The following is a 17,232-nucleotide window of genomic DNA, read 5'->3' on the forward strand; positions in this document are numbered from 1 at the left end:
GCTTGGACCATGGACGGGCCATGGAAGCTGGCCTGGCTGGGGAGGGTGAGGATTGTGGATGGGGAGAAGTGGCGGGAGTCGGAGGGGGAGGACTGACGAGGCCGGTGGGAGCAGTTGAACGGTAAACAGGAATGAGAGAAGGCTGTGCTCCGAGAGGCTGCTTCACTGGAAGCTGAGGGAGAATGTTCTGGTAGGCAAGGGTGCTGGATGGGTTGTCCAGGGGGGTCCTGGAAGTACTTCCAAAGATGCCATAGCCCCCAGTAGAGTTGCTAACATGTTTGAAGAATGAAGAAGAAAGACTGGGGTGGGGGGGCCCCTGGGTGGCTCAGTCTGTTAAGTGGCTACCTTTGGGGCTCAGGTCACCACCTCAGGGTCCTGGGATTCAGCCCCACATCAGTCGGCAGGGAGTGTGCTTCTCCCGCGTCCTCTCCCTTTGTGATCTCTCACTCTCTCTCAAATAAAATCTTAAAAAATGACATGTGGCTAGCAGCTCCGGATCTGGCAAGCCCAGGTAAGGGGGACTGTTTGTTGCTTCTAGTAACATGGGTCTTAAAGTCTCTACCAGCGCTGAGCCTTGTGCTATTTTGGGAAACATAAAAGAGGTGTAAATCTCCACCTCTATGCTCAGCGTTTTATTTTATCAGAGGCAGCTGTGGGGACACTGAAAGCGCCTTGGGTTCCAGAGTGAGCTCTGATTTTCTACTTGGCGAGATCTTGGCCTCTGTGTTATGCCTCCGGGCCTCCATGCCCTCATTCCAAAGTAATGATCAAATAAGCAAGTGAGGCAAAAACATAGTTCTTTAACTCGAGCCTCCTGCCGGCCTCCCAGGTGGGGACAGTGCCTGTGAAGCGCTTTAACTGTGCACACGTGAATTACAATTTCAAATGCAAAAAACCTGCGGCTCAGACCCAATCTTGGCATGCATTTTATTTATTTTTAGGATCACGCTATATTTTATTTTTTAGGTAATTCACAAACTTGCTAAAATAGTCCCAACTTTTCAGAAGGGTATAAGGTGAAATGTAAGACTTTCTTCCACCCAGACACCCACTCTTTCCCCAAAGATCACCACAGCCCTGGTCTTTAGAGAATTGTCCAGGAGATTTTCTGTGCATATACGGATGAGCCAGTGTGTGTGTACGTACATATCATTACTTAAATGGAAGTATTCTCTATGTACTGTTCTGCCTTGTGCTTTTTCATGATTTTTGACATAACAATATCAGTGCATATAGATGTATCACATTTTTTAAATGGCTCTGTAGTATTAGAATGTGAACATTCATATTTGGTCTCCTCTGCCTGGTTCCTGAAGCAAAGCCCCTAAAATCCTAGTAATTTCCTGGGTGATAGGAGTGATGGGGGCCTCTCCTGTTATAATATTTGGTCTTACTCCCTGGTTCCTGATACAAAAACTTCCTAAGACCCTTGGAATCTCCAGAGTGCGAAATCTTTCTGTTTGCCAACGAGGTGACTCTTGAAGAGGAACGCTGGTTGGCAGAGGAACTAACTGTGTGATTAGAGGGTTAACTGTCAGCCTTAACCTCCCTCCCCACCCTCAGCCTCTGGGGATAGGAGAGAGGCTCAGATTGAGTCAGTCACCAATGGCCAATGATGTCATCAGTTCTTCCCAAGTCAGGGAACTTCCCCCCAAACCTGAACTGAGGAAGTTTGGAGAGCTTCTGGATTGGTGAACACAGCAAGGTGCTAGGAGGGTGGTACGCCCCGAAAGAGCGTGAAGGCTCCACACCCAGTCCCATATACCTGCCTATGCATCTCTTCCATGTCACTGTCCCTGAGTTGTGTCCTTTATATATTCTTTAAAAGATTTTTATTTCAGAGAGAGGGAACACGTGCATACATGCACGTACTCAAGTATGGGGGGGTGGGGCAGAGGAGAAGCAGGGAGCCCAATGTGGAACTCGGATCCCAGGACCCCAGGATCATGACCTGAGCCCAAGGCAGACGCTTAACCGACTAAGCCACCCAGGCGCCCCAGTTGTGTCCTTTATAGTAAACAGATAATAGTGAGTAAAGTGCTTCTTAAATTCTGAACCTGAGGAGGGGGTGGTGGAAACCTCGGATTTATAGCCAGTTGGTCAGAGTACGGGGGGTGTGGACTTGTGGTCGGTGTCTGGAGCAGGGCTGTCTTGTAAGACTGACCCTTAACCTGTGGCGTGGGCACTAACTCCAGGTAGCTGGTGTCAGAAATGTCATGAGTAGCGTAAGGGCCCGTTTTCCTTTACTGGTCCCTTACCAGTGAGCACATAGGATGTCTCCCGTCTTTTGCTGCTACAGTCACCCAAACTGCGTCAGTGACAAAACCTACCTCTATGTGCCCTTTATCACTTGTAGGATCAGTTCATAAAAGTGGAGTTTCTAGATCGAGGGTTGGGCTAATAATTTTTATAGATTTTACCGTATTGCCCTCCAAGAAGATTACACCCATTTACAATCCCCACAGTAATGTTTGAGTGTGACTTCTGCATACCTCTGACAACATAACGTTATCAAAATTCTTCATCTTTCCCAGCTGATAGCGGCCCGGTCATTCAACTTTCCCAGCCTGGGTTTTGCTGGGCAGTGGTAATTGCCTAGGACAGCTAGTACCGCACGGGTGGTTGCCGACAGCAATGGTGGCTAGCGCTATTTTGCAGGAATAAATATATCTATTTTCTGGTTGGGGTACAACGACAGGAAGCTGATGAAGGGGAGCAGTCTGCGAGCCTCGCCTAAACCCGCCTCTGTCCATGTTGTTTGGGTTTGGCTGACATCTGGGACTCCCCAAGGCCATTATCCAGCAGGATCACCAGGGAGCTCCATAGGGGACGAGCTGAGCTTTGGTCTCTGAGTAATCAGGCACTGAGAGAGGGAATTACTACCTGACTTAACAGGAGGATAGATAGCCTGTAAACTGTGTACGGAGGTCGGTCTTCAACACTGTCCATGGCGTCTAAACCCCAAAGCCCCGATGTTTGGAGTTGGCTCCGAGGGCCTCCTACATGGAACTCTGTTTCCAAAATTCCAGGCTTGCTCATTTCAAGAGTGACAGAAGTTAGCGACGTGGATGTTTCAGTTGTAGCTTGAAGCTGCTGTTTCTCCTCTGAGCTTTTTGACCCTAAACAGATCTGGGGCTGGATAGGGGGTCTCACCAGCACCTCCGTCAGTTCCACAACAGATTCCCCTGTCCCTGATCTCTCCAAAGGGGCAGCGGTTGGACAGGCAGAGCACGCATGTCTTTATTTGTTGGTTGGTACCAGGATATTGTGCGTGCCCACAAAGTGCCAGGCACTGTGCTGGGCTCTGGGGCTTCTGAGCTGGATGACGGCAAACAGTTCCAGGGCAGACCTACCAAGCACACGTGTCCTTCCTGCTGCTCCCACCACCACCCCAGTGCAGGGCCTCAGGCTGCCCCCCACTGTTTGGACTCCAGACGTGGGTTCTCCAGAAGGTTCATAGGACTGGCTCAGGTGGTGGGCTCCGGGCCTTGCAAGTGATGTGTGTAAAGGATAAATCTGCTGCCAGATGGCCCTTCCAGAAGCCCAGTTCAGATCCTGCTGAGCCTCTATTTGAATACCAGCCCTGGGTCCGCCCTGCCTGAGGGCTAACTCCCACACACAGTCTCCAGCTTGTCACAGATCCCTCAGGCTATTACCTGTGCTTCTTACTCAGCAGGTTGGGGAGCTGAGGATCCTGAGTCCTGTCGCCCTGGGTGGGCTTACGGTTCTCCCAGCCCAGCTTGCACTTTCTCTCTTTCCCATGCTTTAATAAAATTGTATTCTGCAAGCTTCCGTTTCAACGCATGTCTTCTCCCTTCCCCAGCTCCTGCAAGCTTCCTGGCTCATTACCCGGACAGTGAAGAGTACACAGGATTTCATTCTTGGCTCATCCACTTACTGTGACGTGGCGCACATTCCCTAACCTCAGTGAACTTGCATTTGCTCCTCTGTAAAATGGGGATAATAATAATGATACTGTTCCCCAAGCCAGCACCCCAAGCCAGTGCCCTGGGGTGGAGCAAGCGATGGTGGGTGGGGGCAGCATTCAGTGACTGGGGGAGCGGGTGCGGTGGGATTGCTGACTGTGGAGATGAGCTAGGAAGCCAGAGGGGTCAGGGAAGGGTAGGTTTGGCCCTCCCCCAGCTCTGCCCCTGCGCTCCACCCCTGGGGGCCTCAGAAATCTGCTCTTGTATCCCTTGGAGTTTTCTCTTTCCTCTTTGACATTTCTAAGTCTCAGGGTGACCAGCTGTCCTGGTTTGCTTTTAGCCCTGAAACTCCCCAATCCTGGGAAAAGTCTCAGAGCTTGGCACACCGGGAGGGTTGGTCACCCTCGAGGCCAGTGGCACAGACCTGAGCTGAGGAAGGCAAGCATGGGGGCCTACATGCTGTGCCCTGCTGGGCCTCACACATGTCCTGTCCCGTGGGCCTCGCAGCCTTCCTCCGGAGGCCTTCCCACTCTCTGTTCTGGAAGGTGAGGGTATTTCTCCACGCCTCACAGCGAGGAGGCGCTGGGGTTGAACCACATGGATCCTGCTCACGCCAGTTGTCCTAATTAAGGCGTCCCCTCCATGACCCCTGAAACCCAGAGGCTGCGTCAGCCACCTGTCTCACCATTACTTGATACCCTTGTTCATCGAAATTGTGCTCTGAATAGTATGGACCTTTCTTGCGATTTCAGAAATCTATCCATCTTAAATCATCAATTTTTTGAAGCCGCCAAATACAACCTTGGTAATTTATGTGTCAGAAAAGGCATAAGGAACCATTCGTTCTCAGTATTCTGTTCCAGCCCATTGCTCTGTAGCTGACTTCACCTGCTGGTACTTTCCCTCCAATTAGTTCTAAGTGGGTCTCCCCAGGGCCAGGTAAGTCAGGCTTTCAGGAAGCCCCTGGGTTCGTGTTCCAGTGACTTCCCCGCTAAAATCTTTAGTTCTGTGACTCCTTCCTTAAAGGAGGCATCTGCATCAATTTGGGAAATGGGTAGAATTTAGTACTTCTCTGTTTTTCACGTAGAATGCAAGTGAAGATGTAAAGCAAGGTCAACTTTGAAACTTTTTTTAAACTTTGCCCACCAGCTTGCTTGGTCTGATCAGGAGAACTTTTTTTTTTTTTTAAAGATTTTATTTATTTATTCGACAAAGAGACACAGCAAGAGAGGGAACACAAGCAGGGGGAGTGAGGGCCCTCTCCCACTCCCCCTGCTTGTGTTCCCTCTCTTGCTGTGTCTCTCTCTGTCGAATAAAATCTTAAAAAAAAATACATTTTATTTTTTATTTCAATAACTGAAATTCAAAATTATATAAATGTATAATTTAGAAAAAATTCCATTGCCATCCAGTCTCTAAGGGGCAATCCCTTAGATTTTTCTGTTGTTCATATGTACATATTTATACAAATATAAATGTATGCTGCTTTAGAAATTTATTTTTTAACTTAGCATGTTGTAGGTATTCTTCCTTGTCTGTACAAAACTCATGCTGCTTAACGGCTGCCTGGCCTCCATTTTACAAGTAAAATCTCATTTATTGAACCAACCTCCTTGAATAGAACATTTGAGCCAGGTCTGAGTATTGGTGTAGGTACTAGCTTTCTCTAACTTGTTCTGAATGATTTTAGCATGAGGCGCAGAGGTGGTTACTCATTAATTCAACTTCTTAAGCAGGTGACAAGTAGTTTGCCTTTGAGTTCTTGGAACTATTAATTTTCCATCTTTGCTATAGACAATTTATTACTAATTATATGTGGTAGATACATAGAAGGAACTCTTTGCTCCAGAAACCTAGTTAAATGCCTGGTTAGTAGGAGGGTTTTGTTTTGTTTTTGTTTTTGTTTTTTTTGAGATTGATTTATTTATTTGAGAGAGCAGGGGAGGGGGGCAGAAAGGGAGGGAGACAAGCAGACTCCCCGCTGAGCAGGATACCCGCTGTAGGGCTCAATCCCAGAACTCTGAGATCATGACCTGAGCTGAAACCTAGAGTCTGATGCTTAACTGACTGAGCCACCCAGGCGCCCCTGATTAGGAGGAGGTTTTTAGGGTCAAGAGAAAATAAAGAAACCAACAGTCTAGTTGGCCAGTTTCCAGGTATATCAGCACCTCAGAAACTTGGGGATGTTATTTTTGTTTATTTGCTTTTCAGTTGTGTTTGTTGGTCCAGAGTACTTAAAAGGCTTAAAATGAAGGTCCCTAAGGGTATTGAAAGTGCTGATAGTATCCTAGGAAACTAGTCTACCAGTACCGTTGACCAACATGTTTAACACAGTGTATGTGAAATACACATATGTTGTGATACAGATTTGTCATGAGCTCTAAATGTGGTTCTCTGAATCTTACCATAATCACTATTCCAACTGCTCCTATTTGGGGTCAGAGAAATCCGAAAACATAAATAGATGGATGCCACAAAGTGAAGTGGAAAAAAGTTTTTTGTATGTTTGTTTGTTTTATGGGAGTATAACTGACATACAATGTTACATTAGTTTCAGGTATACAATGTAGTGATTTGACAGGTCTTTGTTATGCTGTGCTCATCACAAGTGTAGCTCCCATCTGTCACCATACAACACTACTGCAGTATCATTGACTGTATTCCCTGTGCCTTCCCTTTCGTCCCATGACTTCTTCCATAACTACAAGCTTGTACCTCCCACTCCCCTTCACCCATTTGGCCCATCTCCCTACTCCTACCCCTCTGGCAGCCATCAGTTTCTTCTCTGTATTTATGGGTTTGTTTCTGCTTTTTGTTTGTTCATTTGTTTTGTTTTTCAAATTTGACATATAGGTGAAATCATATGGTATTTGAATATCTCTGACTTATTTCACTTCACATCATACTCTCCAGATCCATCCATATTGTTGCAAATGGCAAGATGTCATTCTTTTTTATGACTAATATATTCCAGTGTGTGTGTACACTCTGCCACTCCTTTTTCCATTCATTTATTGAAGAACACGGTTGCTTCCATATCTTGGCTGTTGTAAAAACTGCTGCAATAAACATAGAAGTGAAACTATCTTTTCAAGTTAGTGTTTTTGTTTTCTTTACGTAACTACTCGGCAATGGAATTACTGGAACATATGGTATTTCTATTTTCACGTTTTTTTGTTTTGTTTTGTTTTGAGCACCTCCATACTGTTTTCCACAGTGGTAACACCCATTTACATTCCCACCAACAGTGCATGAGGGTTCCTTTTTCACCACATCCTCACCAGCACTTGTTATTTCTTATCTTTTTTATTTTAACCACTCTGACAGGTATGAGGTGATCCCTCATTATGGTTTTGATATGCATTTCCCTGATGATTAGTGATGTTGAGCATCTTCTCATGTGTCTATTGGCCATCTATATGTCTTCTTTGGAAAAATGGTGATTCAGATATCTGCTATCCATTTTTTTTAATGGTTTTGGTAGTGAGTTCTGTAAGTTCCTTATATATTTTGGATATTAACGTCTTATTGGATATGTCATTTAAAAATATTTTCAACAGGTTGCCTTTTTCTCTTGTTAATGGTTTCCTTTGTATTTTGGTGTAATCCCTATTCTTTATTTCTGCTTTTGTTTCCCTTGCCTGAGGAGACGTATCTAGAAAAATGTTGCTAAGGCTAATGTCAAAGAGATTACTGCCTGTTTTCTTTTAGGAGTATTATGGTTTCAGGTCTCACAGGTTTTTAATCCATTTCAGCTAAATTTTGTGTATGGTGTAAGAAAGTGGTCCAGTTTCATTCTTTTGCATGAGGCTGTCCAGTTTTCCCAACACCATTTATTGAAGAGACTGTCTTTTCCCCAGTGTATAATGTTACCTCCTTTGTCATAGGTTAATTGACCATATAACCGTGGGTTTATTTCTGGTCTTTATATTCTGTTCCATTGATCTGTGTTTGTTTTTGTGTCCATGTCATACTGTGGTTTTTTTTGTTTGTTTTTTTAAGATTTATTTATTTGTCAGAGAGCGAGCAAGATCACACACAAGCAGAGGGAGAAGCAGGCTCCCCACTGAGCAAAGAGCCTGTCAGGGGACTCGATCTCAGGATCCTGGGAACATGACCCGAACTGAATGCAGTTGCTTAGCCAACTGAACCACCCAGGTGCCCCGATATCATACTGTTCTAATTACTGTAGTTTTGTAGTATATCTTGAAATCTGGGGTTGTGATACCTTCCACTTTGTTCTTCTTTCTAGAGTGCTTTGGCTATTCAGGGTCTTTTGTAGTTCCATATAATCTTAGGATTATTTATGTTCTAGTTCTATGAAAAATGCTGTTGGCATTTTGATAGGGATTGCATTGAATCTGTAGGTTGCTTGGGTAATATGAACATTTTAATGCTATTAAGTCTTCCCATCCATGGTATATCTTTCCATTTGTTTGTCATCCTCGGTTTCTTTCATCAATGTCTGATAGTTTTCACAATATAGCCCTTTCACCTCCTTGGTTAAATTTATTCGTAGGTATTTTATTTTTGTTGGTGCTGCTGTAAATGGAATTGTTTTCATAATTTCTCTTTCTGCTACTTTGTTATTAGTGTATAGAAATGCAACAGATTTTTGTATATTAATTTCATATTCTGCAAATTTACTGAATTCATTTGTTAGTTCAAATAGTTTTTTGGTGGAGTCTTTAGGATTTTCTATATATAGTATCATGTCATCTGCAAAGAGTGACCATTTTACTTCTTCCTTACCACTATGGATCCTTTTAATTTTGTCTTGTGTGCTTGCTGTAACTAGGATTTCTAGTACTGTGTTGAATCAGAGTGGTGAGAGTGGACATCCTTGGCTTATTCCTGATCTTAGAGGAAACACTTTCGGTTTTTCACCATTATGATATAGGCTGTGGATTTTATGTGTGGCCTTTATTATGTTGAGATATGTTCCCTCTAGCCCCACTTTGTTGAGGTTTTCATCATGAACAGATGTTGTACTTTGTCTAATGCTTTTCCTGCATCTATTGAGATAATCATGTGGTTTTTATCCTTCCTCTTGTTAATGTGATGTATCACCTTGAATGATTTGCAGATATTAAACCAGGCTTGCATCCTTGGATTAATCCAATTTGATTGTGGTGAATGACTTTTTTGCTGTATAGTTGAATTCTGTTTGCTAATATTTTGTTGAGGATTTTTACATCTATGTTCATCAGAGATACTGGCCTGTAGTTCTCCCTCTCTCTCTCTCTTATTTCTTTTTTGTAGTGTCTTTGGTTTTGGTATCAGGGTAATACCGGCCTCATAGAATGAATTTAGAAGTTTTCCTTCCTCTTTTATTTTTGGAATAGTTTGAGAAGAATAGGTATTAAATCTTCTTTAAATGTGTTGGAGAATTCACCTGTGAAGCCATCTGGTTCTGGACTTTTTGTTTGTTGGGAGTTTTTTGATCGCCAACTCAATTTTATTACTAGTAATTGGTCAGTTCAGATTTTCCATTTCTTCTTGATTTATTTGTGGAAGAGTACAGGTTCCCAGGAATTTATCCATTTCTTCTAGGTTGTCCAATTGGTTGGCATGTAAATTTTCATAATCTCTTATAATTCTTTGTATTTCTGTGGTGTTGGTTGTTATTGCTACTTCATTTCTGATTTGATAGGGTCCTCTCTTTTTTTCTTTTTTTTTTTTGTTTTTGGTTTTGGTTTTTTGTTTTGCTTTTTTTTCCTTAAGGAGTCTGGCTAAAGGTTTATTAATTTGGTTTATTGTTTCAAAGTATCAGCTCTTGGTTTCATTTATATTTTCTACTGTTTTTTTCAGTCTCTATTTCTGCTCTAGTCCTTATTTTTTTTCCTTCTACTAGCTTTGGGCCTTGTTCTTTTTCTAATTCCTTTTATATATATGGTTAGATTGTTTATTTGAGATTTTTCTTGTTTCTTTGAGGTGGGCCTATATTGCTATAAACTTCCCACTTAGAACTGCTTTGGCTGTGTCCCAAATTTTGGATTGTTGTGTTTTCATTTTTATTGGTCTCTTTTTTTTATTTCCTCTTTGATTTCTTCACTGGGGTCTTTCATCTCCCTGATTAAATTTATTCCTAGGTATTCTTTTTAGTGCAATTGTAAATGAAATGTGTTCTTGATTTCTGTTTGTGCTGCTTCATTATAGTACATAGAAATACAACCGATTTCTATATATTATGTATTCTGAAACTTTACTGAATTCATTTATTATTCCTAATATTTTGGTGGTGTCTTTAGGGAAAAACACGGCTTTGAATCAGAACTGCACTCAAGTCCCATCTTTTCCATTTCCTAGTTACATGGGCATGTTGCTGACTTATGTAAAACATTAGGGAATGATTGGTAAGTACAATAAGTATATATTTTAATAACTGGCACATAAAGTCTTGACTAAATTATAGTTCTTTCTTATATGTGTGTTACCTTTTAGATGTGCTAATTTTTCAGACCACTTCAGCAGCAACCTTTCTATCAGGAAATCTCACCCTTCTTGTTATAAATATTTTGTCATTCAGTTATTCATTCACTCAACAAACACCTATTGACCAATCACTATGTGTCAGGGATTGTGTTAGGGGACACGGAGATGAAGAAAATACATAACTCCTGCCTCGAAGGGCTGACCTGGAATTTGACCTCTGTTTTCTTCCTGAGAAAAAGAGTAAATGTGGCAAAATGTTCATAACTAGTAAATTAAGGAGAGGGTACATATTAATTGTACTTGCCTTTCAAAACTTTTCTCTGAATTTAACATGTTTCAAAATAGAGTTGGGAGAAAATGTATTTCTGTTACTTGGCAATTGTAACTCTTGAAAACCATTACCACATTCCAATTTTTCAGCATGAGGTTTATCAGATGATTTCTAGTCACCTAGCCAAGAGCCTTGGGAGAGGAACACTAATGGAACGTGCTGGGGATGAGAGAGGACGGTGAGAAATGCCTGGAAAAGTAGCAGGTGTGGTTACCTGGAGCCACACGGCAGGGGCTTGGGGCAACTGGGCCCTCAAAGATTGAGGGGGACCAAACAGGAAGTGGAGGTGGAAACCAAGGGCTGGGCTCCAAGCTTCAGTCCTGCCCTGTTCATTATCCAGTCTCCAGCCAAGTCTGACCAGTCCTCTCAGGGTGTGGGGGCATTTGTTACATTCTGTGCTCTCCACCGGGAACCATTGACTATTGATTCAAGCTTAGAGCTTGAATATGTGAGCTGTGGAGCCGGCAGCCCTGTGTGACTCTCTGCCTTGCAGAATGAACTTTGACAAGCTAGTCAGTCCTGTCGACAATGAGGCTTGCTCTGTGCTTGATAGAATTGCAGGAGGTTGTGTGTGAGACCTTCCTTAATGAGACGATGTGTGTAAAGTGGTTGGCGCGGGGCCTGGGCGTGGTACCTACGTAATACCTGTACGAGGGCATATACACATAACCTCAGTCAACGGTGCTGCTACACATCTGCACATGTGCAGAAACCTCTGCTCCGTGCCTCTGCCTCACCCACACCCGCATCTAGTCCTTCAGCGCGTTTTGTCCTCCCTGCTGCCGAAGACATAGCCTAAATCAGACCACCATTCACGCTCTGCAAGGCGTCCATCTCTTATCTGTGCCCTGTAGCAGCCACCTGACTGCTCGTCCTGCTTCGGCTCTTGTCCCCTCACCCCCAGAATGTTCTCCACAGCACACGTTCTCAAGCTTAACGGAGAATGTCACCTCCTGCCTAAGCCCTCCAATGGCTCCCATCAGCCTCGAGTGAAACCGCATCCCTAACCCTCACGGCCCGCCTCCTGCCAGCTCTGCGGTCTCACCCCCGCCCCCCATTGCTCACTGCACTCTAGCATGCTGGCCTTCTTTCTGTCCCCCAGACACACCCGCACTTGCCCTCACCTCAGTCTTTGTGCTGCTCCCTCTGCCCGAGATGCTCCTCCTGCGAGTCTCCACATGCTGCCTGCCTGTCCTTCAGGTCTCCATTCAAATGTCATTTCCTCCATGGAGTCTTCCCTGACCATTCTCTCTAATGCCACGTGCCATCTCCGCCCCCACCGCTCACTAGTGCCCTGTTGTATTGTCTTTAAAGCACTCGTCGTTGTCTAAATTGATCTCCTTTATTTCACCATGGTATGTCTCCCTTATAGAATGGAGCCTCCAGGGAGGTGCACTGTTCATCCAGGATACAAGAACCTTGTGTCTTATTCACGGTCTTAGACCATAACAAAATACCACACACCAAGGGGCTTAAGCACCAGAAATTTATTTTCTCGAGTTCCAGAGGCTGGAAAGTCCTATATCAAAGTCCTAGCACAGTTCAGTTTCTGGTGAGTGCTTTCTTCCTGGCTTGTAGACAGCCACCTTCTCTCTGCAACCTCTGAGTATTTTCTCTCATTTCCCCCTTGCATCCCTGTGGAGAGATGAGAGAGAGAGTGAGAGCTCTCTGGTGTCTCTTCTTATAAAGACAGTAATCCTTTTGGATCAGGGCCCCATCCTTATGACTTCATTTAACCTCCATTACCTCCTTGGAGGCTGCATCTTCAAATATAGTGATGCTGGAGGTTGGGCCTTCAACATAGGAATTTCAGGGTTGGGGGGGGGCACAAATATTCAGTCTATAACCTTCACCACTGTGGTGCCAGTACCAGAATCTGGAAGACAGCCTGGCATGTAACAGGCCCTCAGTAAGTATCTGCTAAATAAATTAACGAATCATGGCAGCTCACTGGCCTGTAAGTTCATATGTAAGTTGCCCCCCATCTGGCACTCCGTCCTGCAGGTCAGGGCGTGTCACTGTACATCCCCCAGCCCACCATCAATGCCACGGTGGAAGAAGACATCCTGCTCTCGGTTGAGTACTCCTGCCACGGCATCCCCACCATCGAGTGGAAGTATACGTCCAACTGGGGAGCGCAGAAGATCGTGGAGTGGCAGCCAGGGACCCAGGCCAACATCTCCCAAAGCCACAAGGACAGACTCTGCACCTTCGACAATGGCTCCATCCAGCTCTTCAGTGTGAGCGTGAGGGATTCTGGCTACTATGTCATCACAGTGACGGAGCGCCTGGGGAGAAGCCAGTTTGGCACCATCGTGCTGCATGTGTCAGGTAAGATGGGGGCCCGGGCACCCCGCTGAACTGCCAGCATGTGCGGGCGTGTCTTCATGGTACTAAAAGAGACCTTGTCTTCCCCTTCCCCTACCTGCCCCGTAGAGATCCTCTATGAAGACCTCCACTTTGTTGCTGTCTTCCTTGCTTTTCTCGCTGCGGTGGCCGCACTGTTAATCAGCCTCATGTGGGTGTGTAATAAGTGTGCATATAAATTCCAGAGGAGGAGACACAAACTCAAAGGTAATTCTCTGGGCCCTGTGATCATCCATCACGCTTTCATGGCTGGAGGTGGTGCCTGTTAGCCTGGTATCCCCAAGAAACCACCCGTGGCTGATCAGCACCTGACGGGCTTGTCTTTTGCTTTGCAGAGAGCACCACTGAGGAGATGGAACTGCAAGGTGTTGAGTGTTAGCCAAGGCTGCACCCAGTTACATTCCTACCTCAAGAGGAAAATGTTATTTTTCCAACAAAAGGAGCAAACCTGGCCGATCCACCCTCACAGCCTCCTGTTGCCCGGCCTTGGCCAGCCATTCCTGAAGGCACTGTGGATGTGAACAAAATCGACTGGAGCTGAGGACTCTTGCTCCCTACGCTCTGGGGCGGCTGCTAGAGGAGTCCCTGGGGCCGAGGCCAGAGCATGTCCGGACTGAGCGTGCAGCCAGCACTGGACAGGCTCTCCGTGTTCTTTCCCTCTGCTGTGGGAGCTGCTGTGAGACATTCGATGGGCCGCCTGCCGAGCAGAGGAGGAGGCTGTGAGCCTGCTGCGGGGCCCTAGTGAGGTGCTTGGAGCAGGCCCAGGCCCTGGGCCGGAAGCTTTAGGGAGGGGAGCTTCACTCGTGCCTGTGGGACCAGCACTGGAAACAGGAATAGGCAGAAGATTACCTTTCTCCTCCTCTCTTATTCCAACATTAACCGGATTTTCCCTCCATGGCCCCAACTTAGGCCAGTGTGAGGAACCCACATGTTCATCGCCACTGGGGGCAGCAGCTGGTGTCCAGATGGCTCCCGGACAGGCTGGGTAACGGTACCTGTGTGAAAGTGAGCCTGCATGGGGGGTGGTATGACCAGGACGTTAGCTGGGGCTTCGGATCTCTGCACTCCCTCCCCCCGTCACCAAGGCTTTGTCTCAAGTCAGGCCCTCGTGCTCTCTCACGTGGGCTTAGGAACGCTTGGCCCTCACCTACCTCACAGTCAGGGTATCACGTGAAGCCCACGAATGCATAGAGCTCCCCAAGCGTGAGGATTCTTCAAGGATCTGGAAAGCAATAAGCCCTCTACAGAGCGCTACCAAGTGAGAAAACGCTCTGGGGTCTTGGGGCTTCAGGCAAAATGAGGGACTGACTGGATCACAGCTGGCCTCGGCTCTCATTCTCTCGGCTTGTGAGTCACCATTTTTACCTGAAAGTGTCTCCATCCCACCTTCCGTTTGGTAAGCTCTAAAGTAGGCATGAATTTATTTTCCATTCTCCTTTCTCTCTCCAGCATTCTTATCTACAGACCAAAGGCACCACCCCAGTTACGGTGGAGGCCGAGGTCAGGAGCTAAGTCCCCAGCCTCCACCTGCAAAGTCACCCCTGCAGACATGAAGGAGAGCTAGAACATTCCCTCTTAAGTCCTCAATGTCTGCATCTGTTCTACTTGCCATGTGGCAAACGAGAAGTTGCCTGGAGAAGTTGGTAAGAGGCATTTCTCTAAATAATCCAAGGTTACAAGAAGAGATCTGGAGCAGTCAGACAGGAGCTCTGTGACCTTCCAGAAGGACTCTAAAGGCACTGCTTGATTCAAAAGGCAAGAGAGCAGTTGGTCCACACAACTGATTTGTAGCTGGAGCGCCTGCCACAGAGAAGATCCTCAGCCTCGGGCCATTTCCTGTACACACACGGGTCCTTTCCGCAGGCAGCAGTCCGAGGAGCCAGGCCCCAGGGCCATGAGGAAGCGGGGTGGCAGTACCAGAACAAGCAGAGGGTCGAGGGCCATCTGATCAGTTCTTTCTTTCACACAGAAGGCCCATTGGCAGGAAACCGATTGGATCTGGATGGCTGCTGGAGTCTGTGTGTCTTCCTTTATACTCCCTACTTTGCAGAACTGAACTTCTCAGCTTGTCAGAGGTCAGGGGTGGTCATCTTCAGAACTAAAGGTGAAATGGAGGGGCGCCTGGCTGGTTCAGGAGGTAGAGCACGTGACTCTTGATCTCGCGGTTGTAAGTTCGAGTAGAGATTACTTAAAAATAAAATCTTGAAAAGGGAATGGCAAAGCATACCCAGGGAGAGACCTACATGGACAAACCCAAATGTAAAATAAACTGCCCCCCAAAAACTCATGAAAAGTTAGCCCCTCTGGCTTTCCATTTTTTTATTTTGCACTTTTAAAGCTCCCTCCATCCTGAACATTCTTGTTCAAGTGTTCATTCCAGAGCCTGAAGTTGTTTTTTTTTTTTTGTCTGTTTTCCAAAAAAGAAAATATTACGTTCTAGAGGGTAGCCACTGGAAATGTTAAGCTATATGTTATGTTTTAAGCTGTGGAAAAATATTATTTTAAAGAATGAAATAAAGCCTGGAAATAAAGGCCGGGTCCTTTGTGTGTGAGCCCACTCCTGCCGAGCACTCAGAGGCCCTGGGGGATGTGGGCATAAGCAAACCCCTCGGCCTTGGCCACGGGGCTGGCACATTTTTTAAATGTTCAGGGAATAATGACATTGATTCTAACTGTAAACATTCTTTAGCAGTCCTGAAAAACAACCCCTAATCAGCCCATTGTTCAGCCCTGCATCTTCCCAGAAGACTAATTTGAAGTTTCATACTTCCAGAATATTAATTGTAATTCAATAGAGTCCTTTCTGCTTCTGGAAAGGGCTGAAATAAAGATGTGGCCCGTGTTACCATCTCGTTCAACAGCAGGTAAGATGCAGGACAGAACGTTCATGCTCTGTCAACAGAACATCCTGTCAGATTGCGATCTAAGAAATTAAAAAGGTATATACTGTACTTTCTCGTTTCCTGGTGTCTTGGGCATGGAAGGAGGGTGGAAGGCCCTGGGGAGGGTGGCCCTCACAGCTCGCTGGGCTCACTCGGGAGCGAGGCAGCGTGGGAGAACCAGGCGATCGGGTGTGTGGCTAGGGCGGGAGGCTGCTGTGAAACCCCAGGGCCTGGGGGCAGGGGAACCTCCTCTCTCTCATCGGTTTCCTATCCCAGCCCAGGTGGCCACTGGTCAGAAAGCAGAAGACACCTCTGGTTTAGGGAGCGGAGCCAGCCCTGTGGCTACTGTCGATGCATCTGTCCACGAACACAACTTCCCTTGGCCCTGGTGCCTTTCCAGACCCTGCGACATGCTGTTCCATGCTCGACTTCCATGGCCCTTTAAAAATTGGGTGGGCGTTTTAGCTTGGTTTAATTGCAAAGGTGAGAAATCCTCCTTTATTATTTTTTAAAGATTTTATTTGAGAAAGCATGCATGTGTGAGCACAAAGGGGTGTGGGGGTACAGACTCCCCACTGAGCAGGGAGCCCCATGTGGGACTCAATCCCAGGACCCTGAGATCATGACCTGAGCCAAAGTCAGACACTTAACTGCCAGAACCACCCAGCGCCCCCTAGAAATCCTTCTTTAAAATTAAAATGATACTGGGACGCCTGGGTGGCCCGGTCGGTTAAGCATCACTCTTGATTTTGGCTCAGGTCATGATCTCAGGGTTGTGTGATGGAGCCCCACCGCGGGCTCTGTGCTCAGTGCAGTCTGCTTGTCCCTCTTTGTCCCCCTGCTTGCTCTTTCTCTATCTCAAATGAATAATTCATTTTAAAAAACATTAAAATCAAAATGACACTGGAGTCTGTATATAAAGTCAAAAGTAAAGTTCTTCCTCCCTTCAATAGTATCCTTCTAGACCTAGGCATATATGAATCTGTCCTTCTCGGTCTCTGCATACACAATAGTCACACATCACAATGGTCCATCCATTTTCCTTTTAGGCAAATGGGATGCTGTTATACATGTCCTACAATTTGCTTGTTTTCACTTCATGTTTCTTGGGCATTATTTCATGTCTCTACCTATTCCTAAACTCCATTCTTCTTGCCTGCACAGTGTGATCCCTAGCATGGATACGTTTTGGTTGTTCACTGAAAACTTCTCTTCTAAATGATATCTACAAAAATACATCTTTCTTTTACAGCGATCTTTTAGGGCAGACTTTTTCCTTCCTCTTAACTAA

At 45.7% G+C, this 17,232-nt stretch overlaps 1 protein-coding gene across 3 annotated transcripts in view; it reads left to right on the plus strand.

Annotated features, from left to right (window-relative positions):
* The window catches only part of VSTM5 (V-set and transmembrane domain containing 5), a 32,801-nt gene extending 16,820 nt beyond the window's left edge, over positions 1 to 15,981 (plus strand). The window contains exons 2-5 of one of the 3 annotated variants that reach the window (XR_003517475.2): positions 12,697 to 13,023; positions 13,129 to 13,266; positions 13,395 to 14,455; positions 14,732 to 15,981. Coding sequence is in view for 2 of the 3 variants with exons in the window: in XM_027579842.2 (XP_027435643.2) it covers positions 12,697 to 13,023; positions 13,129 to 13,328 (527 nt within the window). In the remaining variant the exon portion in view is untranslated. Of the gene's footprint in view, positions 1 to 12,696; positions 13,024 to 13,128; positions 13,329 to 13,394 lie in introns of those variants that run through there. The other 2 variants (XM_027579843.2, XM_027579842.2) reach the window with 2 other exon arrangements.
* Positions 15,982 to 17,232: the final 1,251 nt, after the last annotated feature.

Source organism: Zalophus californianus, chromosome 11, assembly GCF_009762305.2.
Source record: "Zalophus californianus isolate mZalCal1 chromosome 11, mZalCal1.pri.v2, whole genome shotgun sequence".
In the NCBI taxonomy this organism is placed as follows: Eukaryota; Metazoa; Chordata; class Mammalia; order Carnivora; family Otariidae; genus Zalophus; species Zalophus californianus.